This window comes from Elephas maximus, chromosome 3 (genome assembly GCF_024166365.1).
Source record: "Elephas maximus indicus isolate mEleMax1 chromosome 3, mEleMax1 primary haplotype, whole genome shotgun sequence".
Taxonomy (NCBI): domain Eukaryota; kingdom Metazoa; phylum Chordata; class Mammalia; order Proboscidea; family Elephantidae; genus Elephas; species Elephas maximus.
The window spans coordinates 50,428,907-50,454,823 of NC_064821.1; the positions used below are offsets into that span (position 1 = coordinate 50,428,907).

The 25,917-nt window shown below is 42.6% G+C and overlaps 1 protein-coding gene across 2 annotated transcripts in view; it reads left to right on the top strand.

Annotated features, from left to right (window-relative positions):
- PEX14 (peroxisomal biogenesis factor 14) overlaps positions 1-25,917 on the top strand; it is a 162,608-nt gene that overhangs the window by 123,811 nt on the left and 12,880 nt on the right. For both annotated transcript variants that reach the window (XM_049877893.1, XM_049877894.1), the window contains exon 4: positions 2,706-2,834. In XM_049877893.1, the coding sequence (XP_049733850.1) occupies positions 2,706-2,834 (129 nt within the window). The remainder of the gene's footprint in view (positions 1-2,705; positions 2,835-25,917) is intronic.

Here is a 25,917-nt window from a genome sequence, read left to right on the forward strand (position 1 = left end):
AGCCAGCAGCATTAGCATTGCCTGGGAACTTGTTAGAAAGGCAAATTTTCAGCAGTTCTGGAACAAACTGGTTCAAAGCCCTGTCTCTAACTAGCATGATTTGGGGCATATTTTTTTTACCTTCCTTGGGCCTCAGTTTTTTATCTCTTAAATGAGAGGAGGCTGGGATAACGGTCCAGCTCTGAAATTATATTATTCACTGAGTTAGTTAAAATGCCTTTTTTTTTTTTTTTTAAAGAAGAAAAATGATTTTAACTAAATCAAAATCCTTACTCTTCTGGAGAACGAGGGATATCAGAATTGCAGCCAGTGTAAATTTAGAGCATCAAATGATAAGGTCTCTGAAAAACAAGAGCTTGGAAGGAGGTGCTGATGCTTTTTAAGCCAGGGCTCAGTCTTGGGCTCAGCTGCAATAATGCACGGAACATGTTTTATTAGGAAAATAGGCTCCGTAAAAGCTCAGGGCCAGAGGGCAGAGCAGTGGGCAGGGAGGCCTGTCCCTTTAACCAGCTCCAGCTCTCAGGGCAGCCGCACAGTCTGTAACTTACTATATATTTCCCCAGCGTTAAACATTATCGTACTTGTTTATATTTGAAAGAGCCAAAAGGGAAAATGAGAATGCAACTGAATGCTCCTTTTGGGAAAATTATCCTCATTTGCAGCCAGTGGCTGACAAGGCACATGAACCACCAGGTTTATAAAACTCCATAGTGTACCAGTGACCATCAGCCTGTGCTGATGTCGCAGATGCCACCGTCTTCTCTAATGGCCGATTATGAACTGGTTACAACACCGGCTTTCCTACTAGGACTCAGAAAGGGGTTCCCCTTCCTATTTAGTAGAAGTGATTGACAGTCACTGCAAAGGCTGGAGTCTGGGAAGTACAAACTCAGGGGAACATGGTCTCCATTTTTGCCTGGTTTGTCTGTTGGTCCTGTCCCTGTTTTTCTCGGGAGGTGAAATGACAAGTAACGCCTTCCCTTTGTAGCTAGCTGGGGAGTTAGGGAGGAGAAATATCGCCTGTGTAGCCCCAGTATATTCAAATTTAGCTTTTGTGTCTGGAAGGCGCTAAGTGCCAGTAAATGATACTCTGAGCCCTGAAAGCTTTCTCCTCTGCCTGTCAGTCTATTTGGGAGCATGGTGCTATCGGGGGTAGCCCACGGTACTTCAGAAGGCACAGAGGTGTGGCCTTGCCTACACTGGGCAGCTCCACCGTGAGAAGAGGGGAAGGGGGAAAAGCTGCAGTTTCAAATGAGAACGGACCTCATCTGCAAGAAGAGAGAAAGGGTCCAGGGCCACTCGGCATAGTCCAGGCATTCTTTGTGGTGGGGCCCAAAAAGTCTGAGGGATGGCTGACTGCAGCCACCTCCTGTGCCAATATGGTGCAGGGCTGAGCTGTGCTCCCGGCATTAATGTGCAACATCTATTAGCCCCTTGGCACAGAGTGTGAGGCACCATGCTTTTGAAGATGCTGACCCTCAGAACCTCCTTATACTTCATCCACCCGTAGGGGCAAATAGACCGTGCTGTGGGCCTCTAATGGAGAGCTGCTGACCAGATGTGGAAGAGCTCTCAGCTCAAGTTTAAAAGCTCAGTGTTGCCGCCAGACTGGAGATTGGGATTCCCGGAACAGCATGGGCTGGCCGGAGTGGTCTTTCGCAGGCTAGCGTGACCCCCCCTCCCCCCTCACCCCCACCTGCTTTTCCCGCCCCAGTGGCCAGAGAGCTTCTGTATGCTCTGAGTTACTTCCCGGTTGGCCTTGGGGGAAGTTCTCCTCACACCTGTGAGCTAAGCTGCGCCCCTTCCTTTGGGGTGGTTGGGGGAGAGTCACCGTCCCCAGCCTACCTCAGACCTGCTGAAACTATTCCAGCTGTTTGCCCACTGGAAATGTGGTCTTCATGGGTTTCTCACTTGCCTTTCATTCCTCCATGGACAAATCCTCTCCACATGTTCTGGCCACTGCAGATGGCGCCCTGTGATTTCCTCATGTCCCACGTGCAGTGTGGCTCCAAGTGTCGGGAGGATGGAAAAAAAAAAAAAGGGAAAAAGAACAACTAGCCAAAGGCGATATAGGCAGCCTGTGATAGGCTAGAGCAATAATCATCTGAAAGTTTGGGCCTGGCCTTGTTTTGATCTGTTTTCTTGTTTTATTTTCTTCTTTACATTCTGTATCCCATTCATACTAATCACAGTCAGTCCTGATTTTTCTTTTTATTTCTGCATTTGTCATAAAATAAAGCAAATTATTCCCGTCTTCGGAAACAATCTAGACTAATTAGTCGTCTCACCCAATAATTAGTTTTTTGTTTCCCTGTCTGTTTTCATGCATTATTGTTAGTTTTTTTCCCTCTTTTTTTAACACCATTACAGATTAAAATGAGCCGCATTTGCAGTTGATGGTGTCTGTTTTCGGGGGAAGAATGGAGAATTGCAGTTCGGAGCGACTTCAGAAGCAGCAATAAACTTAAGGATAAATTAAGGAAATTGAATGAGCCACATTTGGAAGCAGTGTTGAGGCTAATATTCTGTCGCTTAAGGTTAAATTGCAACTGAGAGAGGTTCCAGAGAATCCGAAATCGAGGAAGCAGCGTTCCAGGGTGCTAGGCATTCGGTGGCTGAAAGGGTCTTGTCTTGATGAAGTTTTCATTGGCGGCCAGGGACACTGGAGAAAGGTACTCATCTGCAATTCTGTCCTCTTCCCCCAGGGCTGACAGATGAAGAGATCGATTTGGCTTTCCAGCAGTCGGGCACTTCTGCGGACGAGCCTTCGTCCTTGGGCCCAGCCACACAGGTGGTTCCTGTCCAGCCCCCTCACCTCCTTCCTCAGCCGTGCAGTAAGTCACTTGCTCCAACTCTTGCTTTAACCTTGATTGGGATTCAGGACTCTGGCCAGAGAGCAATGCTTCCTGTCTCCCAAACTCAGCAAGGCCGGAGAAATGGGGAGCCCCGGAAAGTACTTTGGGTTTTTCCAAAAGAACGTGACACAACCAAATCCTCTTCTACGCAAGCTTTTAAGTATGTGACAAAGTTTTAAGAAGAGACAAGGGGCCAGAATAAATGAGTTTCATTGTGTTGTTTCGAATGTTTTGGTTACATGCAAGGAACTGTGGAAATATACAGTGGTCCTGTTTTCATTTCCTTATGTCAGTGCTTTTGAGTGTTACTGTTCTCCCTAGTGAGAACACGGGCATCTGATTCCGAGTACATTGTCCTTTGCTCGCTGAAATAACTTGACTCCTGATTTTACTTTTTAAAGTTAACATTAGTAGGTTTAGGTTGGCCTTCTCCCTCCCTTCCTCTCTGCCTCTTCTCTTCCTCCCCTCCTCTCCTTCCCTTCATTCCTTTCCTCCCTTCCTTCAAGCCCTGGTTATAAAAAAAACCATTGCTGTTGAGTCAATTCCGACTCATAATGACCCTACAGGACAGAGTAGAACTGCCCCATCGGGTTTCCAAGGCTGTAAGGCTTTACATAAGCAGGGTGTCACATCTTTCTCCTGAGGAGTGGCTGATGAATTCGAACTGCAGACCTTTCAGTTAGCAGATGAGTGCATAGAGTGGGAGTCTGTTAGAGAATTTCAGATTAAAATATAAAGATCCTTTTTGAATGTTGCTTACCCGAGACCATGGCCAATGAAAGATTTTGTTTTAACTGAAAACTACTTTAGAAATAAAGTTTATTCCGGTAATAATATATGTATAATTTCAAAGTACATCCAGAACCCGTTCTTTAAATCACTTATATAAAGTCTAAAAAGAAGAGGACATGGACTCCAAAGCTATGGAAAATGTTGTTGTTAGGTGCTGTTGAGTCGTTCCGACTCATAGCGACCCCATGTACAATGGAAGGAAACACCACCCAGTCCTGTGCCATCCTCACAGTCGTTGCTATGTTTGAACCCATTGTTGCAGCCACTGTGTCAGTCTGTCTTGTTGAGGGTCTTCCTCTCTTTCGCTGAGGTCGTCTGCTTTACCAAGCATGATGTCCTTCTCCAGGGACTGATCCCTCCTGATAACATGTCCAGAGTATGTGAGATGAAGTCTCACCATTCTCCTTTCTAAGGAGCATTCTGGCTATACTTCTTCTAAGACAGATTTGTTTGTTCTTCTGGAAGTCCATGGTATATTTAATATTCTTCTCCAAAGACCATAATCCAAAGGCATCAAGTCTTCTTTTGTCTGCTTTATTTATTGTCCAGCCCTCGCATGCATATGAGGCAGTTGAAAATACCATGGCTTGGATCAGGCACACCTTAGTCCTCAGAGTGACACCTTTGCTTTTTAACACTTTGAAGAGGTCTTTTGCAACACATTTGCCCAGTGCAATGGGTTGTTTGATTTCTTGACTGCTGCTTCCATGGGTGTTGATTGTGGATCCAAGTAAAATGAAATCCTTGCCTTCAATTTTTTCTGTTTATCATGATGTTGCTTATTGATCAAGTTGTAAGGATTTTTGTTTTCTTTATGTTGAGGTGTAATCCACACTGAAGGTATATGGTATGTTCCATACAGATAAAGCCTTTGATCTTCATCAGTAATTGCTTCAAGACCTCTTTGCTTTCAGCAAGCAAGGTTGTGTCATCTGCATATCACAGGTTGTTAATGAGTCTTCCTGCAATCCTGATACCATGTTTGTCATGGATTGGTTTATGTCTTCCCAAAAATGTGTGTATCAACTTGGTTAGGCCATGATTCTCAGTATTGTGTGGTTGTCCTCCATTTTGTGATTGTAATTTCATGTTAAGAGGATTAGGGTGGGATTGTAACACCACCTTTACTCAGGTTACCTCGCTGATCCAAGGTAAAGGGAGTTTCCCTGGGGTATGGCCTGCACCACCTTTTATTTCTGAAGAGATTAAAGGAAAGGGAAACAAACAGAGAGTTGGGGACCTCATATCACCAAGAAAGCTGCACCAGGAGCAGCGCATGTCCTTTGGACACCGGGTCCCTGTGCCTGAGAAGCTCCTCGACCAGGGGAAGATTAATGACAAGGAATCTTCCTCTAGAGCTGACATAGCTGACACCCTGAATTTGGACTTGTAACCTCCTAAAATGTGAGAGAATAAATTTCTCTTTGTAAAAGCCATCCACTTGTGGTATTTCTGTCACGGCAGCACTAGATAACTAATATGATGTTCTTCTTCATATAGTCCAGTTTCTCAGATCATTTGCTCAGCATACAGATTGGATAAGTGTGGTGAAAGGATACAACCTTGACATCCACCTTTCCTGATTTTAAACCACGTGGTATCCCTTTATTCTGTTTGAACAGTTGCCTCGTGGTCTATGTACAGGTTCCTCATGAGCACAATAAAGTGTTCTGGAATTCCATTCTTTGCAATGTTACCTATAATTTGTTATGATCCACACAGCCAAATGCCTTTGCATAGTCAATAAAACACAGATAAACATCTTTCTGGTATTCTCTGCTTTCAGCCAAGATCCATGTAACATCAGCAGTGACATCCCTCGTTCCGTGTCCTCTTCAGAATCAGGCTTGAATTTCTGGCAGTTCCCTGGGGATGTACGGTTGCAACTTCTTTTGAATGATCTTCAGCAAAATTTTACTTGCATGTAATATTATTGTTTGATACTGATCAATAATTTCTGCATTCTGTTGGATCATCTTTCTTTGGAATGGGCACAAATATGGATGTCTTCCAGTCAGATGGCCAGGTAGCTGTCTTCTAGATTCCTTGGCATGGACAAATGAGTGCTTCCAGTGCTGGATCTGTTTGTTGAAATATCTCAGTTGGTATTCCATTAATTTCTGAAGCCTTGTTTTTCACCAGTGCCTTCAGTGCAGTTTGGACTTCCTCCTGCAGTACCATCAGTTCTTGATCATATGCTACCTCCTGAGATGGTTGAATGTTGACCAGTTCTTTTTGATACAGTTGCTCTGTGTATTCCTTCCATCTTCTTTTGAAGCTTCCTGCATCGTTTGCTATTTTGCCTGTAGATTTCTTCAGTATTGCAACTTGAGGCTTGAATTTTTTTCTACGTGTCCTTTCAGATTGAGAAATGTCGAGCGTGTTCTTCCCTTTTGGTTTTCTATCTCCAGGTCTTTGCACATTTCATTATAATACTTTACTTTGTCTTCCCTAGCTGCCTCTGAAATCTTATATTCAACTCCTTTACGTCATCATTTCTTCCATTCGCTTTAGTTACTCTACGTTCAAAGCAAGTTTCGGAGTCTCTTCTGACATCCATTTCAGTCTTTTCTTTCTTCCTGTCTTTTAATGACCTTTCGCTTTCTTCATGTATAGTGTCCTAGATACCCCACAATTCATCTGGTCTTTGGTTGTTAATGTTCAGTGTGTCAAATCTCTTCTTGAGATGGTCTCTAAATTCAGGTGGAATATACTCAAGGTTGTCCTTCCTCTCTCATGGACCGGTTTTCATTTTCTTCAGCTTCAGCTTGAACTTGCATATGAACAGTTGATAGTCTGTTTCGAAGTCGGCCCCTGACCTTGTTCTGACTGATGATATTGAGCTTCTTCATCATCTCTTTCCACAGATGTAGTCAATTTGATTCTTACGTATTCCATTAGCAAGGTCCATGTGTATAGTCGCTTTTAGGTTGTTTAAAAAAAAAAGGTATTTGCAATGAAGAAGTCTTTAGTCTTGCAAAATTCTCTCATGTTATCTTTGGCATCGTTTCTATCATCAAGGCCATGTCTTCCAACTACTGATCCTTCTTGTTTCCAACTCTGACATTCCAGTCACCAGTAATTATCAGTGCATCTTGATTGCATGTTTGAACAATTTGAGACTGCAGACGTTAGTAAAAATCTTCAGTTTCTTCATCTTTGGCCTTAGTGGTTGGTGTATAAATTTGAATAATAGTCGTATTAACTGGCCTTCCTTGTAGGCATTTGGATATTATCCTATCACTGACAGCATTGTATTTCAGTATAGATCTTGAAATGTTCTTTTTGACGATGAGTGCAGTGCCGTTCCTCTTCCATTTGCCATTCCTGGCATAGTAGACCATGTAATTGTCCAATTCAGAGTGGCCAATGCCAGTCCATTTCAACTCACTAATGCCTAGGATATCGATCTTTATTTGTTTCATTTCACTTCTGACAACTTCCAATTTTCCTAGATTCGTACTTTATACATTCCATGTTCTGATTATTAATGGATGTTTGCAGCTGTTTCTTCTCGCTTTGAGTTGTGCCATATCAGCAAACAAAGGTCTTGAAAGTTTTACTCCTTCCACGTAATTAAGGTCCACTCTCTACTTTGAGGAGGCAGCTCTTCTCCAGTCGTATATTGAGTGCCTTCCAACCCAAGGGGCTCATTTCTGGCACTATATCAGACAGTGTTCCATGGCTGTTCAGAAGGTTTTCACTGGCCAGTTTACTCAAAAATAGACTGCCAGGCTCTTCTTCTTAGTCTGTCTTGGTCTGGAAGCTCTGCTGAAACTTACCCACTCACTGTGCGTGACCTTGCTTGTATGGGAAATAGTGGTGGCGTAACGTTCAACATCACAACAACACGCAAGCCACCATGGTGTGATGTGACAAACTGACAGACACGTGGTGACTGTGAAAAATAGCTCAGTTTTCTTTCTTTAACATAATTCAGCACTGTATCTGTTATCTTTTAAAATGTCTTTTCTATAATTGTCTGTCTCAGTTTTAGTTTTTCAAAAAATGATTCAAAATAGTGTTAGATATTTAAAAGATGTATTTTAAAATGACAGGTTCATTTTGAGCTCCCCACACACAGTCTGAAGCTACCTTCTTACTCCCACTTCACCAGTGTCAGCCACAGCTGACGTTACAGAAGAGAAGAAAGGCCTTCGCTTCTCCATACCTGCCCAGGGCACCAGGCAGTGTGTCAGAATGGGTTTTGTGTGTCACAGATCTCATTTAGCTATCTCCTTTCTTTCCCTTTCAGGGTAAGACTGGATGGCTGAGGCCAGGTGGCATGCACTCTGGTTTATCTCATCTGACCTTGCCTTGCTAACAAACCCATTGACGTTATCATGACCTCTTAGGCCAGAGAAACAGCTTCAGCGTTGGTCTTCGTATTGGGCTACTGAGTCGTCAGTAGTAGCTTCTTGTTGACTTGGCACTCATTTGTCCTCCCTGGCTAGCAAGCATCCTTTTCGGCCCACAGTGTTTGCTTTGGGTCACTAAACATACTTTATGTGTTTCTCTTTAACCGAAGGTGATGTCTCCACACTTTTTCTTCAGTTGTGTCACTGGACCCAGCCGTTAAATGGGATTTGCTGAGGACAGGCAGTGGCAGCTGGGGTGCAGAATTTTCTACGATGCACATCTGTTCTATTCCAGCTGTTTCCTCCCATGGCTTAATACCAAACAAGTCTCTCAGCTACTTGGAAACTTCCTGCTCAGAACAATTATTCCGGCTGGTCACAAAGCTGGGCTTCAAATGTCATGTGTTTGCCTCCTTTCAGTGGGCACGAAGGGCTAAACTCTTAGTCTTTCTGAAAGTGGCAAAGAGGGGGGAGGGCGCAGCAGGGGTGCTGTTCAGTCGTTTAAACCACCCTCAGGCCCAGATCTTGCCGAGAAAAAGCATTTGCACATTTACCTAGGAGTGTTTTTAAGTGTCTCCCAACCCTAAAAATAAAATCCATCCTCTTAGGGACAGACTCCTTCCCACTTTGACACTACTATAAAAACAATGGTAATGGTAATTTTAAATACCTGAAGTTTTTAGTTGTCACCCCGTAGCATCATCCTTCTTGTACCGTTACATTCTCTTCTCAGCTCCAGGGACAACTCTACCTCTTCACTCCTGTACTTTTGCCAAGAGGTGTCAAAACTGCTCCAAAAAAAAAAAAAAACTTGATTTTGATTAATATAGAGAAACAAGACTTTGCCTGACTGATAATAAAACTGATAAATGACATTTGAATTACTTGTAGCGGTAATTTATTACATAAAATATCTTTTATTTGACATGCGATTAGTTGCTGGAAGCATCACTCAATCTGACTAGTTTAAACATGCTCTAAAATGAACCCCAGTAAAAACCAGGGCTGTCTGCTGCTGGCATTATGAAATATACTAATCCTGGAGTGAGGGGAAAAAAATCTGACTTTAAATATTTAAATGATTAATTGAGTTTATATATATTTTTTTACCTTTCTAACCCCCTTAATTACAAGCAAACTCAGGGGAGTTTCTGAACTAGGTGTGCAATCTGCATGCTTATCACTGAGGCATTGTCTGTGTCCCAGGGGGGATTTATGGCCTCCACTGATGTGCATTCCTGCCAATTTTATATTGAGATCCCAGCAGTTCTTTCCTTCCCATTTCTCGGCTTTTTAAGGGCATTCCAGGCACAGAAAATGGGATTCCCTGGGCTCAGCCCCAGTGTGCACAGCTCGGAGAAGGGCACTATCTTAGAGTCCTAGTGCTGCTGCAACACAAACACAAGTGTGGGGGCTTTAAAGTACAGAAATTAATTTTCTCACAGTTCTGGAGGCTAAAAGTCCAAATCAGGGTCTCAGCCGTGTCAGTTCCTTCCTTGTTGGTAACTCCAGGTGTTCCTTGGTTCTTGGTGATCCTCACATGGCCTCTGTCTTCCCCAGTATGTGCTCAAATGGCTGTGTGTCTGTGCTGTTCTTTGTATAACTCAGAAGTGATTAGATGTAGGATCCATCCTACACTGGTACAGAAGAAAAGGCCTGGTGATCTCCTTCCCTTAAAATTACAGCCAAATCTGGAGGGCTTTATGCTAAGTGAAATAAGTCTATCACAAAAGAACAAATATTGTTGAGACCACTATTATAAAAACCCAAGAAAAGGTTTACATATAGAAAAAAAAAAAATCTTTGAGGGAGAGGAAGAGTGGGAAGGGGAAATCATTAACTAGATAGTAGACAAGTGTTAATTTTGGTGAAGGGAAAAACAGTGCACAATATAGGGGATGTCAGCACAACTTGAACAAGGCAAAGCCATAGAAGCTTCCTAGACACACCCAAGCACCTTGAGGGACTGAGTTATTGGGGCCAAGGGCTGGGGACCATGGTCTCAGGGACATCTAGATCAATTGGCATAAGACAGTTCGTAAAGAAAGTGTTCTACATCCTACTTTGGTGAGTAGTGTCTGGAGTCCTAAAAGCTTGGGCGTGGCCATCTAAGATACATCTATTGGTCCCAGCATGCTCGGAGCAAAGGGGAATGAAGAGAACCAAAGACACAAGGAAAATATTAGTCCAAAGGATTAAAGGAGTGTATGAACCACACAGCCTCGACCAGACCAAGCCGAGAAGAACCAGATGGTGCCTGGCTATTGCCACTGACCCGTCTGACAGGGATCGCAATACAGGGTCAGAGTGGGACAAAAATGTAGAACAAAATTCAGATTCATAAAAAAAAAAAGACCAGACTTACTGGTCTGACCAGAGACTGGAGGAACCTCGAGACTATGGCCCCTGGATACCCTGCTAACTCAGAACTGAAGCCACTCCCGAAGTCCACCTTTCAGCCAAAGATTAGACAGGTCTATAAAACAAACAATAACACGTGTGAGGAATGCGCTCCTTAGTTCAATCAAGTATACGAGACTAAATGGGCAACACCTACCCAAAAGCAAAGACAAGAAGGCAGAAAGGAACAGGGAAACTGGATGAGTGAACACTGAGAACCCAGGGCGGAAAGGGAAAGGGAGAGAGTGCTGATACATTGCAGGGATTGCGGCTAAAGTCACAAAACAATTTGTGTATAAAATTTTTGAATGGAAAACTAATTTGCGCTGTAAACTTTCACCTGAAACAATAAAATTAAAAAAGGAAAATAAGAGGCACAAGTTTATAGATACAAAATTTTCTAAGGCAGAAGAGTACCCCCCATATTGCCCTTCTAGAACTGCGTTAACTCAAAACAAATATTTCAATCCAAACATTTATTCTTTCCCAAAATTTGGTTGAATGGTATAATGGTTAAGGTTGTGCATCAGCTTGGCTGGGCCATGGTTCTCAGTGGTTTGGCAGTTATGTAATGACGTAGTTTGGCAATTACATAATGATGTAATTAAAAAAAAAGCTACAGCCAAGAAAACCCTATGGAGCAGCTCTACTGTGTAATATATGGGGTCACCATGAGTCAGAATTGACTCAACAGCAACTAACAATAACAACAACTATACGGGTAAGATGTCAACTGATCCATTACATTACATTAGATTGCATTATGAAAGGTGATTATGTTAGATTAGGTCACATCCATACGTATAGGGGTTAGAATTCCAACACATTTTTTATGGCTGGGGGAACCACAATTTATTTCATAATAGGCACCTTTTCCTGAGAGTACCCCAGGAGCCCAGTACTCACGAATCTTCATCTCCACACTTCCTAGCCCACTTGCTTGGGGCAGTAGTCCTGTTCTGGACCTCTTTAGATATCTCTGCTCTTTGGTGAATGTCAAACCCTGGTGGCGTAGGGGTTAAGTGCTACGGCTGCTAACCAAAAGGTCGGCAGTTCGAATCTGCCAGGCACTCCTTGGAAACTATGGGGAAGTTCTACCCTGTCCTATAGGGTTGCTACGAGTCAGAATTGACCCGACGGCAGTGGGTTTGGGTTTGGTTTGGTCAATGTCATTGTCCTTGAGATGTTAGTAAATGCAAATGGTGGCCAAGGGAACATGGAGACCTACCAGAATGGTGCCAGTTCAACTCATCAGTGTTTATTAATTACCTACTGTATGCTCAGTACGGTATCGTGAGAGATTTAAGGACATGATCCTAGTCTTTAAGAATCTTACAGGCTCTTTGGAAGAGGTAAAATAAACTCTTAAGAAACTAAGATAATATAAGGCATCATGATTTCATGCCAGAATTAATTATACAGACAAGAAATTCCACAAGAGTACAGAAAAGAGAAAAATTAATGTGGGCTTGAGAAGTCAGGGAAGGCTTTGTGAAAGTGGTAGGAGGTTGACACTAAGGGGGAGCTTGGTGTCACCTGGAGCTAGAATAAACCAGTTTTCTCTGGGCTTCAAAGAAAGTTGAGGAGACCTCAGGAAAAGTCAGGTTGTGATCTGAGAGGAGGTGTGACATTCTTGGTTTCTTGTTTGATTTCCTTTTGTTCAATCTGGAGTCAAGATTGGTATGTGTGCAGTGTCGGTACAGTCCTCAACCTGAGCCCTGATAGATGCTTGATTCATCCATTTACTCCATACCGAATTTTCTTCTGTCTTTCCAGAGAGACAAGGAGAAAGGTAATTTTGAGATACAGACAGGGCCAATGCAAATTTTGTAGGATAATTTTTTTCTTAGGCCTGAACATTTTCTATTGAATATTACTGTCTTTGGTAAGCAATTTAGGCCCTCTCAAAGGCTGACCTATTGCTTATGCCTATTCCTAAAATAGGATGTAAATGCTTGAGGGTAGTGAAAGGCTTTGAACCATTTGATTAGAAATCCTGAGAGAGAGAAGAAAGATTGCTTTCTCTTTTGCTTCTTCTATTGCCCTGTTTAGTAACATGTTTACCCCTGACTTCTTAATTCACTGAGCAAGCATTTATTGAATGCCTACTATGTGCCACATACTGTGCTAGACTCTGGGGATGAAAAGATGAATAAGGCTCGATTGCTTTCTGAAGCTGGCCCAGACTAGTAGAAAAGGCAGTTGAGCAAACACAGCAGTACACTTGAGGGGTATACAGGTGAGGGTGGTGGTACCAGAGAGGCAAAGGGCAGCTTCAGAGGGCGGGAGGTGTTTAATGGATCTGGAAGGATGATTGGCTCAGTAATCAGACAGGTACATAAGAGCACTCCAGCCTAGGACAAAGGCACATAGAAATGAAACTATGTGATGAGTTTAAGAAACTTCCAGGCGTTCACAGTAGCTGGCACATGGAGTGGTGGTATCAGAAGAGAAGGTTGGACAGGGAGCAGTAGCCAGCTCATCACCCAACCAGAGGACAATCAAAAGCCTGTTGAGTTTTTACTTTGAAATATATCATAATTATTTTTGTGTATTACCTATTTTGAACGTATTCTTCTTGTTATTGTTAGTTGCCATTGAGTGTACTCTGACTCATGGAGGCCCCATGTGTGCATAGGGTTTTCAAGGCTGTGACCTTGCAGAAGCAGATCGCCAGGACTGTCTTCCGAGGCGCCTCTGGGTGGGTTCAAACTGCCAACCTTTGGGCTAGTAGTTGAGTGCTTAACTGTTTGTGCCACCCAGGGACTTCATATTATTCTTAAAAAAAAAATTTTTTTTTTTTTTTAGAGTAATATTAAAACTGTTTGTATCTGAGCAAATGTTCAGGGAATTAGGGAAACATCCGGGAACGTGCTGGACTGAGGCGCTTGTCTAGGTACCCTGCCAGTAATGACCTCCTCCTCTTTGCCGACAACCTCATTGCTCCTCTTCAAGGTTGGGGTCTTCAGGTGCCTCCATTCTGACTAGGATGAGGTCCCTTTTGCTCTCAGTTCCCCGAGAGCTATCCCCCACACTATGCTTTAATGTTTATCGCACTGTCTTCCCTATCAAACTGTGAATTTCTTGAGCTCAGAAGCTTTTTTTTTTTTTTTAATGTATGGCCCGAGGCTGACTTAGCAGGTGTTGTAGAAATGCTTGTTGAATGGCTAAATGGTATTAGGAACGCACTTGAAGATTTAAAGGAGGGTGTGGAATACCATCACCTTGGGTGAACTACCCACAGTTTTCAGTCATGAGGCCTGCTGTGTGCCGGGGCTGGCAGGCCTTGCCTTCCAAGTGGCCACCATTGAATCGTAGAGGGAAGCCCAGTGCCTGTGGAAGTAGAGAAAACTAACACTCGCCAACTTTGACGGTAAGAATGTTGAAAGTGTTAAGAATCTAGGAACAAAGGAAACCTCCAGAGTGCTAGCCTTTAGGCAAGCCCTTATGGAGGAGCCAGACTTGAACTGGGCTTTAGGGTCAGCAAGCCATGGCTGCACTTTAAAAAAAAAAAAAAAAAGGCTACATGTAAATAAAGAGCACATATGGACAGCCTCTGTATTCCCATCAGGACATAAAAGGGAAGTTTCTTCCATCTCTCTCTCTTCTATTCTCTCTCCTCTGTCTCTTTCTCTCTCCCTCTCCCATAGTTTAGCACTCCAATTTCACTTTCACTACATAAAATTTATTGGTTTGCATATGAAGAAAATGTATCTCTAATTTTGAGGAAATTGTATTTTTTTTTTTTTCCCCCTCTCCTTTCTCCTGTTTTATTGGTTTAGATTGGCAGCTTTTTGAGGGCAGGAACCATACCCATTTTGTTTGCTCTGTTATGCCTGATGTGCCATCATGGGGGTGCCGAATCAATGCTATTAGTGGGCATTAAAGAGGGCAAGTATTATAGGAAAGAACTAAATAAAGAAATCCTTTCTTTATGTTTCCTAGACCAGTAAAAGAGCCTTTGATGTTGAGGGTAGTTTTGGTTGTGTCTGTGCTGACAGTGCAGCCTGTATTAGTTTTATAAAATTCTGCAACAAATAAAAGAAAACCCAAAACAAGAGTGACTTAAAATTAGAATAGTACTTTTTTGCTGTGTAAATAGTCCAAGCTGCCATGGTGGCTAGAGGTCATCAGGGACCCAGCTCCATCTGTCTTGTGAGTCAGTAGGGACTGCTCCAGCTCCAACCATCCCATCTGCCATCTCTCCAGCAAGAGGGGGAGAAGGAAGGAAAAGGACATGCCCCTTCCTTCTAAGAACACCTCCTGGAATTGCCCACACCACTTTCATGCCATTGGCTGGAACTCAGTTGCACAGTCGTATCTGTCTGCAAGGGAAGCTAAGAAATGTAGTCTTTATCCAGCGGGGGGCCACCTGCTCATCTTTCCAAATCTCAGAAAAGTTGAGTTAGAATAAATGAACACTAAGTTCAGGAAAATGGTTATCTCTGGGAAGTGGGTGGGTGAGTATGGGATGGGGAGGAACACACAGATTGCTTCAGAGGTGTTTGAGCTGTAAATCAGGTGGGCTTAGGGTTAGTAACAGTATGATTGTGATTCATAGCATATATAAATATTATATTCTTTGTAAATGTATTAAATATTACAGGGTACATTAAAGAGTTGAATTAGAATTGTCAGGTCCTGGGTCTTATTCTCACCTGCTAATTTAGGAGAGAGGGAACTTAAAACCCACACTGCTGGGTTTTGTTCTCAATCACTTCTGACTCCCTTTAGCTTTTTTTTTTTTTTTAATTCTGAATAGATTGTTTTTTTAGTTCGACTTTTTTTTTTTTTATTATTGAAGTATAGTTGGCATAAAATAAAATGCATCCATTTTGATTGCACAGTTTGAATTTTGGTAGGTGTTTACTCTCGTGTAACTACCACCACATTATAGAACGTTTCCTGTACCCCGAAAGGTTCCCTTGTGCCCCGTTCCCAGCCAGTCCTACCTCTATCTCTGCTCCGGGGCAACCACCGATCTGCTTTCTATTGCTACCGATTAGATCTGTTTTTCCTAGAGTTTCATATAAATAGAATTATACAGTACGTACCCTTTTTTGTCTGGTTTCTTTTGCTCAGCATAATGTTCTTGAGATTCATCCAAGTTGTGTGTATCAGAAGTCCTTCCTTTGTATTGTTGAGTGGTATTCCATTGTAGGGATTCACCGTAGTTTGTTTATCCAGACACCAGTTGATGAACTGTGGGTTGTTTGCAGTTTTGGACTATTCTGAATAAAGCGTCTATGAACAATTGTGTAAAAGTCTTTGTTTAGATGTATGTTTTTATTTCTTTTGGGTAAACACCTAGGAGTGGAATTGTTGGATTACATGTTAAATGTATATTTAACCTTACGGGAAACTGCCTGTTTTTCCGAAGTGGTTGTACCATTTGACGTTCCTACCAGCAATGTAGAGTTCTAGTTTCTCCGTATCCTAATACTCAGTATTCTCAGTCTTCGTAATTTTAGCAGTTTTAATGTGTGTAGTGGAAACCCTGGCGGCGTAGTGGTTAAGTGCTATGGCTGCTAACCAAAGGGTCAGCAGTTCAAATCCACCAGGCGCTCCTTGGAAACTCTATGGGGCAGTTCTACTCTGTCCTGTAGGGTCGCTATGAGTCGGAATCCACTGGATGGCACTGGGTTTTTTTGTTTTGTTTTGTTTAGTGGTATATATCATTATGGTTTTGGTTTGCATTTCTGTGATGACTAATAAAGTTAAGCATCTTTTATATACTTAACTGCCTATTTGCATATCATCTTTTGTGAAGTGCCTGTTCAACCCTTTTGCCCATTTTTAATAGTCATCTTATTTTTGAGTTGTAAGAGTTCTTTATATATTCTGGATTCAAGTCCTTTACCAGATATATGTATTTCTCCTAGTCTGTAGCTTGCATTTTCGTTTTTTTTTTACAATGCCTTTAGAAAATAAGGTTTTATTTTTTTTTTAGTTTTATTTTGTTGTTGTTGAGAATATACGCAGCAGTACATACCACCAATTCAACCGTTTCTACATGTGCAATTCAGTGACATCGATTACATTCTGTGAATTGTGCAGCTGTTCTTACCCTCCTTTTCTGAGTAGTTCCTCCCCCATTAACATAAACTCACTCCTCCCCTAAGGTTCCTGTCAAATCTTTAAAGTAAGCAAAAAGTTTTAATTTTGACAATATCTATTAATCTTTTTTCTTTTATGATTTATGGTTTTGTGTCCTATTTAAGACACAAAGGTCATAAAATTTTTTTCCTAGAAGTTTTATACTGTTGGTTTTTATGTTTAGATCTGTGATCTATTAGTTAATTTTTGTGTATGGTGTGAGGTGAAAGTCAAGGTTGATTTTTCTCTGTATGCCTATCCAGTTGTTCAAGTTCCGCGTGTTGTAGAGATTATCCTATCCCCATTGACTTACTTGTCCCGCTTATCAAAAATCAGTTGACCATATTTGCATGGGCCTATTTCTAGACTCTTTAAAAATGTATTATTATTTTTAAACAGTTTTATTGAAATATATTTTACATATCATAAAATCCATCCAATTCAAATGTACAATTAAGTGGTTTTTAGTAACTTTACTGAGTGAGGCGACTATCAGCATAAATCAGTTTTAGAGCATTTTCATTTCCCCAGTGAGATCCCTTATGCTCATTTACTGTCAATCCCTGTTTTCACCTCCAGCCCCAGGCAACCACTAATCTACTTTTTGTCGCTGTAAATTTGCCTTTTCTGGACATTTATCTAAGTGGAATCTTAAAATATGTGATCTGTTGTGTCTGGCTTCTTTAACTTAGCATAATATTTTTGAGGTTCCTGAATGTATCAGTACTTCATTCCTTTCTATTGCTTATAGAATTCCATTGTATGGATATACCACATTTTATCTGTCCATTCACCTGTTAATGGGCATTTATTTCCAGTTTTGGCTATTGTGAATAATACTGCTAAGATCATTGGTGTCTAACTCCTTGTATGGACATATGTTTTCATTCCTCTTGGGTAGATATCTTAGAGGAATTGCTGGGCCATATGGTAGTTTTGTGTTTCTGGATTCCCCTTAATACTTTTTTTTTTTTTTAAGTATAATTTACATACAAGAAGATTCACCAATTTTAAGTGTCCAATTTGATGAGTCTTAACAAATATATACATTCACGTTACCAACATTACAATCACAGTGTAAAAATTTTCCATCACCCCAGAAAAGTTTCTTTGTGCCTCTTACATCCTCTTCTCTTCCCGCCTCTGGCTTCTGGCAACCACAGATCTACTTTCTGTCACTACAGTTCTGCCTTTTTTAAAATTTCATGTAAATAGAATCATACAGCAGGTAGTCTTTTGTGTCTGGTTTCTTTCACTTAGCATAATGATTTTGAGATTCATCCATGTTGTTGTATATATCAAGAATTCATTCCTATTACTCAGCCATAAAGAGAAACGAAGTCCTTGTACATGCTACAATGTGGATGATCTTTGAAAATATTATGCTGAGTGAAGTAAGTCAATCACAAAAGGACAAATATTGTATGATTCCACTTATATGAAATATGTAGAATGGGCAAATGTATAGAAACCAAAGTTTATTAGTGGTTACCAGGGGCAAGAAGGAGGGGGAAAGAGGGAGTTGTTATTTAAGAAGCCTTGAATATCTGTTTGTGGTGATGAAAAACTTGGCAGTGGATACTAGTGATGGTTGCACAACGTGATTAATATCATTGGTGTCACTGAATTGTACATGTAAAAAATGTAGAAGTGGCAAATACTGTGTTATATAAATTTTTTACAACAATAAAAGAAAACTTTAAGAATTTATATGGAAAAAATATATTCCTTTTTTTTGCTGAGTAATATTCCAGGGGTTGGCAAACTTTTTCTGTAAATGTTTAGATAGTAAATACTTTTAGAGTTTGTGAGCCATACATGGTCTCTGTTACATATTCTCCTCCTCCATTCTCTCTTCTTCCACCTCCTTTTTTTTTTCCTTCTTATAATTCTTTAAAATGTGAAAACCATTCTTAGCTCATGACTGTACAAAAACAGCTAGGGCTGGGCCAGCTGGCCAGTTTGCTGACTCCATTACTGCATTGCATGGCTGTATCTCAGTTTGTTTATCCAGTTACCTGTTGATGGTCATTTGGGTTGTTTCCAGTTTTGTAGTATTATGAATAACGCTGCTGCGAACATTTGTGTACAAGTCTTTGTGTGGACATATGGTTTCATTTCTCTTGAGTAAATATCTAGGAGTGGAATGGCTAGGTTATATGGTAGGTACATGTTTAACTTTATAAGAAACTGTTAAACTGTTTTCCAAAATGGTTACACTATTTTGAATTTCCGTCAGCAATGTATGAAAGTTCCAGTTGCTCCACACCCTTGCTAACACTTGGTGTTCTCAAATTTTGACTTTAGATGTTCAAAAATCTCATTGTGCTTTTTAGCTTGGATTTTGCTAATGATTGATGATGTAAAGTATATTTTCATGTGCTGACTGGCCATTCATTATCTTTTGTGAAATGTGTCTTCCAATCTTTTGCCCATTTTAAAAAATCAGCTTTTTGTTTTGTTTTTATTTAATTGAGTTTTAAGAACTCTTTATGTATTCTGGTTACAAGTCCAGATCTATGTTTTGTAAGTATATTCTCCCAGCCTGTGGCTTGCTTTTTTGTTTTCTTGACAGTGTCCTTTTTTTTTTTTTTTGTAGTTAAAACGGTAGATTTTATTTCATGTGAATTTAACCTCAATAAAAATAAAATAATAAAAAATGGATAAGCTTCCTGGGCCTCACAATGAGAGATTCTGACTTAGCAAGTCTGGGCTGGGGCCTGGAAACCTACGTTTTATTTATTTTTTAATGATATTTTGTTGTGTTTTCGGTGAAAGTTTACACAGCAAATTAGGTTCCCGTTTAACAGTTTCTATACTTGTTCAGTGACGTTGGTTACATTTTTCACAATGTGTCAACATATCTCATTGTTTCTATTCTGCTTCCATTAATCTACTTCCCTGCCACCACCCCCCTTACCTTCTCGTCTTTGCTTTAGGGTAAATGTTGACCGTTTGGTCTCATGTAGATGATTTTTGAAAGGAGCGCAGTACTCAAAGATGATATTCTTTATTTTATGAGCCAATCTGTTATTTACCTGTGGGGTGATCTCTGGGTGTGGCTTCAGTACAAAGTTTAAAGGGTATCTCAGGGCAGTAGCCTTGGGGGTTCCTATAGTCTCTACCAGTTCAGTAAGTCTGGCCTTCTTTAAGAATTTGAGTTGTTTTCCATTTTTCTCCCATTCTCTCTGGGACCATCTCTTGTGTCCCTGATCAGAGCGGTCAATAGCGGTAGATGGGCATAAATGAGGCTGTGGTTCATGTAGGCTGTTGGTCCTGTAGACTAGTTTCTTCTTTGAGTCTTTGGTTTCCTTCTTTCTCTTTTGTTCCAGTCAACTAGAGACCAGTAGTTGTATTTTATATGGCCGCTTGCAAGCTTTGAAGACCTCAGATGCTACTCACCAAGCTAGAATGTAGAAAATAAACTTTATGAACTGTGTTATGTCAGTTGACCAAGGTGGTAGTGTCTTTTGAAAAGCAAAAGTTTTAAATTTTGATGACATCCATTTTATCATTTTTTTGTTTTATGTTTTATGCATTTTGTGACTTAAGACCTCTTTGCCTAACCCAAGGTAGCAAAGATTTTCTCCAGTGTTTTCTTCCAGAAGCTTTATAGTTTTTGCTTTTTCGTTTAGGTATGTGATCCATTTTGAGTTAGTTTTCGTGTATGGTATGAAATGAGGGTCAAGGTTCATTTTTTTTTTTTTCCTATACGGATATCCAGTTGTTCCAGCACTGTGAAAAGATTATCCTTTCCCCATAGAATTACCTTGGCCCTTTTGTCAAAAATTAGTGGACCATATAAGCATGGTTCTATTTCTGGACTCTTCTGCATTCTTAACAGCTTAATTGGAGCTCATATTTTTAAATCTATGGAGTGGGGATAGTTATACCTCTCAGTGTCCTTTCTGCCTGTAGACACCACTGATGATAGCATTGCAGCCCATGAGAAGCCAATAAGATTGCCCTTCACAGGACATACATGTAAAGGCAGGTCTTGGCTTTTCAGCTGTGACTGTTGTCGGGCCTTTGTGGTGCCTTTTTGCCTTACAGGTTGCCCAGGTGCTTCTTTTCAGAGTGGAGCTCTTCTGATTGCTGCCCTCTGGGTTAGGCTGTTTTGCTGACTGCTGTGGCCAGCCCTTTTCAGCTGGTCCCTATCCTCTTGGTGCATTTAGCCTAGCAACTCTATGCTATAGCAAGCACTGACTTGGCAGACTGGCTTCGTTCCAGCACCTCACTGTGGATGAGCCTGTCATATCACTTAATTTTCAGGGTGGCTTGCAAGGGAAGCTGATGGGATGAATTGAGAAGCTAGATGCACTGCTGTGGCGGAGCCGTGGCTTGCACCTGGAGGAGTGCTGGAGGGGACCACAGTGAGGCCTGCCCAGTTTCTACCACTGCTTTGGCCCTGTGCCCAGGCTGCCAGCCTTCTCAAGGACATAATAGTTTCCCCACTGCTGTCAACGAGCTCATCACCAGAGTGCATATTGTCTCAGCAGGATGATGTCATGACAACTTCCTGCCCTGGGTCGTTGATAAGCACCTTTACTGGACTGTAGGATCTCCACGGTGTAGATGACTTGGTGCTTTCAGGCACAACCTTGCCACGTTGTATGTATGGTTCCCAGTCCTACGCCTGTGTTCTTACTCGATGATGTTTGTTGTCACCTGGTAGGTGAGAACTTCTTGGCTGATGGAGACAGAGCTAAAGAAATCGAGTAATGTTGATGTATTTGGTACTCAATGAATAGTTAAGAAGCCATGGGGCTTCTCTCACCCTGGAAATGGTGGCTGTCTACCATCCATTCACCTTTAATCTGGGCCTTTGGGCAGGCAGACCTTCGTAGAGACTATGTTCCATTCCGAAGAGCCACACACACTTCTCCCATAGTAGGAAGAATTTGTCATCTGACCTTGCAGCATAAAGAATAATGGCAGTCCCAGAAATACTTGGCTATGTAGACCTTCTCTTCATCCATCACCAAGATGGCGGTGAAGTGCTGGGTCATTCAGCTGGTTAGCCAGTTGTGCCTGCTGGGGAGGTGCTGTGAACAATGTGAATCTGAGCTAGCAGCAAAAGAAAGACATCATTGTTCCTAGGTGCTTTGGGTCTAGCAAAGCCCTGCCACCTTCAGTCAAATGATCTGTGCTTGGTAAAATCAGTTGCCATCAAGTTGATGCTGACTCATGGCAACCCCATATGTGTCAGAGTAGAACTGTAATCCACAGGGTTTTTAGTAGCTGATTTTTCAAAAGTAGATCGCCAGACCTTTCTTCCCAAGCACCCCCGGGTAGTCTCCAACCTTCAGCCTTTGGATTAGCAGCCAAGCATGTTAACTATTTGCACCACCCAGGAACTCCGTTGTGCTTGATGGGCAGAAAAAAATGTCTTTGGAACCATCTGGTTGGTGGTGGGGAGCCAGGGTCCCTGACCCCAGGCTTCTTGCCTGCTTGCCCCCTTGTCTGCCTTGTATGCTGGCAGGCTCTGCTTCCAGGCTTGAGTTGAAGTAGGAATTGTTCTGATGTTTTTGAAAAGCTTGTTCATTCCGTTTTCTTTACTTCCAAGCTAGAGCACAAGAGTGACTGGCCCCACTTTCTGCCCTAGTCTCTGTAATTCTGGACATTTGGAACATGGTGACTAGAGAAGCTATAGCCCCAGGTGCCCTGGTCTCTTTTCCCTCGTGGGGTCTGCTGTGGACTTGGAAAAAGCAGGGTCGAGTGGGTGGCAGGAGTCCAAGTGGTATGGCTGGGAGGTCTGGGCGAGTTCTGAGTGCTCCACAGGAACCCTAGCCTGTTGCCCTTTCAAAGCTGTGCAGTGGATCAGAGTTAGCTCCGTCTCAGTTTCTCTCCTTTTTCATTTTGCCACAAGACAGAATTGTATCACACATCTCCAAAACGAGTAAAATGGCATTTCAGCTTCTAGTCTTTATAGACTCTCTGAACTTTAGGAAAGATCATTCTGGTCCCTTTTCATTAATAATGAAAACTAGGGGGCAATAAAATGTTCTTAACGTGAGCTTGGCAGGAGCGGAGGCGCCATGAGGGGGTGAAGGGTGAGCTGGCAGAAGTGGAGGAGTGCGAGGGGGTGAAGGGTGCGCTGGCAGTGAACCACAGGTGTTTCTTGGTGCCTGAGGAGTCAGAGCTCTGCTGCAGGAGGGGTCCTGGTCCCTCTACCTTTGGCAGTTCAGTGCACCTGCGAGGTAAGAAGGCCGTGCTTCCCAGGTTACAATCCATTTACAGGAAAGCAGAAGAACCTCTGGCTTCTAGTCAGGTTTTGAGCCCAGTTACAACTGTTTTCTTAATAGATATTTAGTGGGTATTTGAGAAATCAGTGGTGAGTATAATATTCTGGATACATGCCCCACTTGGAAATGGCTCTCAGGATTTTGGCTCCACAGATGGGTGTTCCGGATGTGGATTAAAGCCCTCCTGAACAGTGACTCTTGAAATGTGGCTAGGCTGCTGTCTCTTTACCTTTTCCTCCTAAAAATGAGCTCACACTAGATGCTGGATTTTGCATCAGGCACTTGGCAGAGCTGATGGAAGAGAAGAGGGAGACAGAAGAGAGGTCTGATGGGGATTCGGACTCCCCTGGCTCCTCAGGGTCAAGGTGAAAGACCTATCCATCTTCCTCAGTGGTCACAGAGTTTTCTGTGTAATGAGAGGAGAGTGCTTATCCACTTAGATTTCACATCGCGTGGGAATGTTCACTATAGGGTAACACAGCAGCGTTTCCTTCCACAGATGATTTCTTAGACTGAAACGCTGAGTGTTATGACCCAATCTTGGATGGGAGTGACAAAGCCTTTTCTGACCTTGACACAAAATCCAGAACCCGTGAAAGAATGGATTGATAAATGTATCCTAACATGAAAAATGCCTGCATGCCACAAAACACCATAAGCAGAGTCAAAAGGAAAATAAACTGGGAAAGATGTTTGCAGCTCTATCATTGACAAAGGGCAATCTCCTTAAAATATAAAAAAGTTTCTCTAAATTGCTAAGGGAAAAGAAATCCAGTAGAAAAAATGGGGAACACTATTATATACAGATGAAAAGATGCCTAGTCTTCACTCTTAAGATAAATACACATCAAAACTAGAGTGAAGTACTGTTTTTCCATTTGAAGAACGTGTGTTGGGGTGATTGTGGGGAGACAGGCCCTTGAGCACATTGCCGGTGGCAATGTGAATTGGTTCACCTCGTGGAGGGCAATTTGGCAGTGTCTATCAAAATTGCAAACGCATATACAGTAAAACCTTCGAAAGCCAGAACCTGTGTAAGGTGGAAACCTGCCAGAGAAGGAAAACCCAAATATTTTCCACTAATAGAGAGTGATAGAAAAGTGGTAAGACTGTACCCTGTCAAAGGTAGAAAACTTGCACGACCCAGCAACACAAGGCAATCCTGGTGAGTTCTGGCTCTCCCAGGCTTCATTGTACCTTCTGATTCAGCATCTTAGGACTTCATGTTTGTAGGTGTACTTGTACATGCATGTAAGGTGACATATGTACACAGTCATTCACAGCAGCATTGTGTGAAATTGTAAAAGAACGGAAATGATCGCGATGTGCATGGATAGGGAATTGGTTGAGTAGAATATTTTGCAGCTGTAGAAAAAAAGAATGAGAAATGGGGGAAGCGGGGAGGGAAATAATACATATCTGTGTTGCCTTATGTATGTGTAAAACTCTCTGGAAGGATGAAACGAGACTTAACAGTGGTTACAGTGGGGAAAGACTTCATAGTATACTGACTTAGGCTATTTGATGTTTGAACCATATGAGTGTATTATGACTCAAAAAGCCTAAAACAGAAGAGGGAACCCATGTGTTGCTTACAGTTTATGAATCAGACTCCAGGGCTGGCCCAGGTTGGGAAACCTCATGTGGAATCCATAGGCAGGGGTGGGGTGGGGGAGATGTGGTGGCCCAAGGAGAGACTCTTCCAGTCTCCCCCATCAGCTTCACCTCTGCCTCTTGAGGGGCCTGTTCAGCAGCACGGGGGTTGGGGGCAGCGCCTCTCTTGCCCTCTGGTAGGTCTTTGTCACTTGGACCCACCTGGTTGGGCTGTTCTCTCTGTCTGCTCACAGCCTGCCCCTGACCTTTAAGAAAAGTCCGTCTCCTGCCTCCTTGTCAGCAGTGAAACACCAGGACATAACAAGCACCTATAGAGCCTGCAGGCACTGGCAAGAGGGAAGGAGCAGACTGGTGTTTCCAAGGAAATAAGCTCCTCGGATCTGTTCCTAACTTCCTTCTTATAACCACATGCTTCAGGAGCCTTCTGGACCCTTTCTCCATGGGCACTGTGGTCTGATTCCTGATTGTGGCATCTCTAAGTTAGTGGACTTGTCTGGAAACATGGCCCATGCTCTCCGATGGCAGGTCCCTTAAGAGGAGGTCGGGCACCATGCTGATGGCCCAGACAAGGCAGCTCCAAATGGACATTCACAGCAGAGCTGATGCTTCCTATTTACTCAGAGGATTGCTGGGAGGATCAGATAAGGCTGTGGACAGGAAGGCCCTTTGTAAACTGCAAAGGGGGAAGACGGCCAAGTAGAAAAGTCTACTCTCCTCTGGTGGAGCTGGAGTTCTCTGCAGGAGTTGGTGGGAACTCTTGTATGTGCTGTTCCACAGAGAGCTGGGTCAGGAACTGCTCCCAAATGGAGACTGGCTGCCCATTTCCAGTCCTTCGACAACAGTGGCGGATCGATCTTCTGAGACATCTCTCTACTCCAGTCATTCTTTTCCAACCTCGTCCCAGGCCTTCTTTATCTCTCGTGGCTCTGCCCCTGCCCCTATGTGGGCGCTCTTCTTTATTTCTTGTGGCTCTGCCCCTGCCCCTGTGTGGGAGCTCTGCCTCAGGGCCTTAAATGCCACCTCCCGGAAGGCTTGTCCGACTGCTGTCCCCTGCCACCACACTCACTTATCCCCCTGCTGGATATTCTCTATCACTCCCTGAAGTTACCTTGCTTATTCCTTTGTTGACTTGTCTTCTCTCCACCAGCTCAGTGTGAGAGCAGAGCAGAGCAGGGAGGTCTGAGGTCTGTTTACCCCTGTGCCCCCCACACCAAGAACACTGTCTGGCTCATAGTGGGTGCTTCATGTATTTCTGAGTAAACAGATAATAAAGCCTTTTCTTCCTCCTCCCCGATCCTGCTCCCCTCTCCCCTCCCCCATCCCTGACGTAGCCCTTGGTTCAGGCCTATCTGTGGTAGGTCTGTGTAGGTGCGTGTACGCACATGTGTGTGGGTTCAGGTCATACTCTGTAGAGTGTTTGTTATTGGAGGCCATGCCCTGTTTAGATCCCTTCTACCACCTGACCTACTCTGGGGCCCAGTGCACTGCTAGATGCCGACCCACTGAGGCGCACTCTTGGTGTTCATGACTGGACTTCCCTTGCCTTCCAACTGAGGC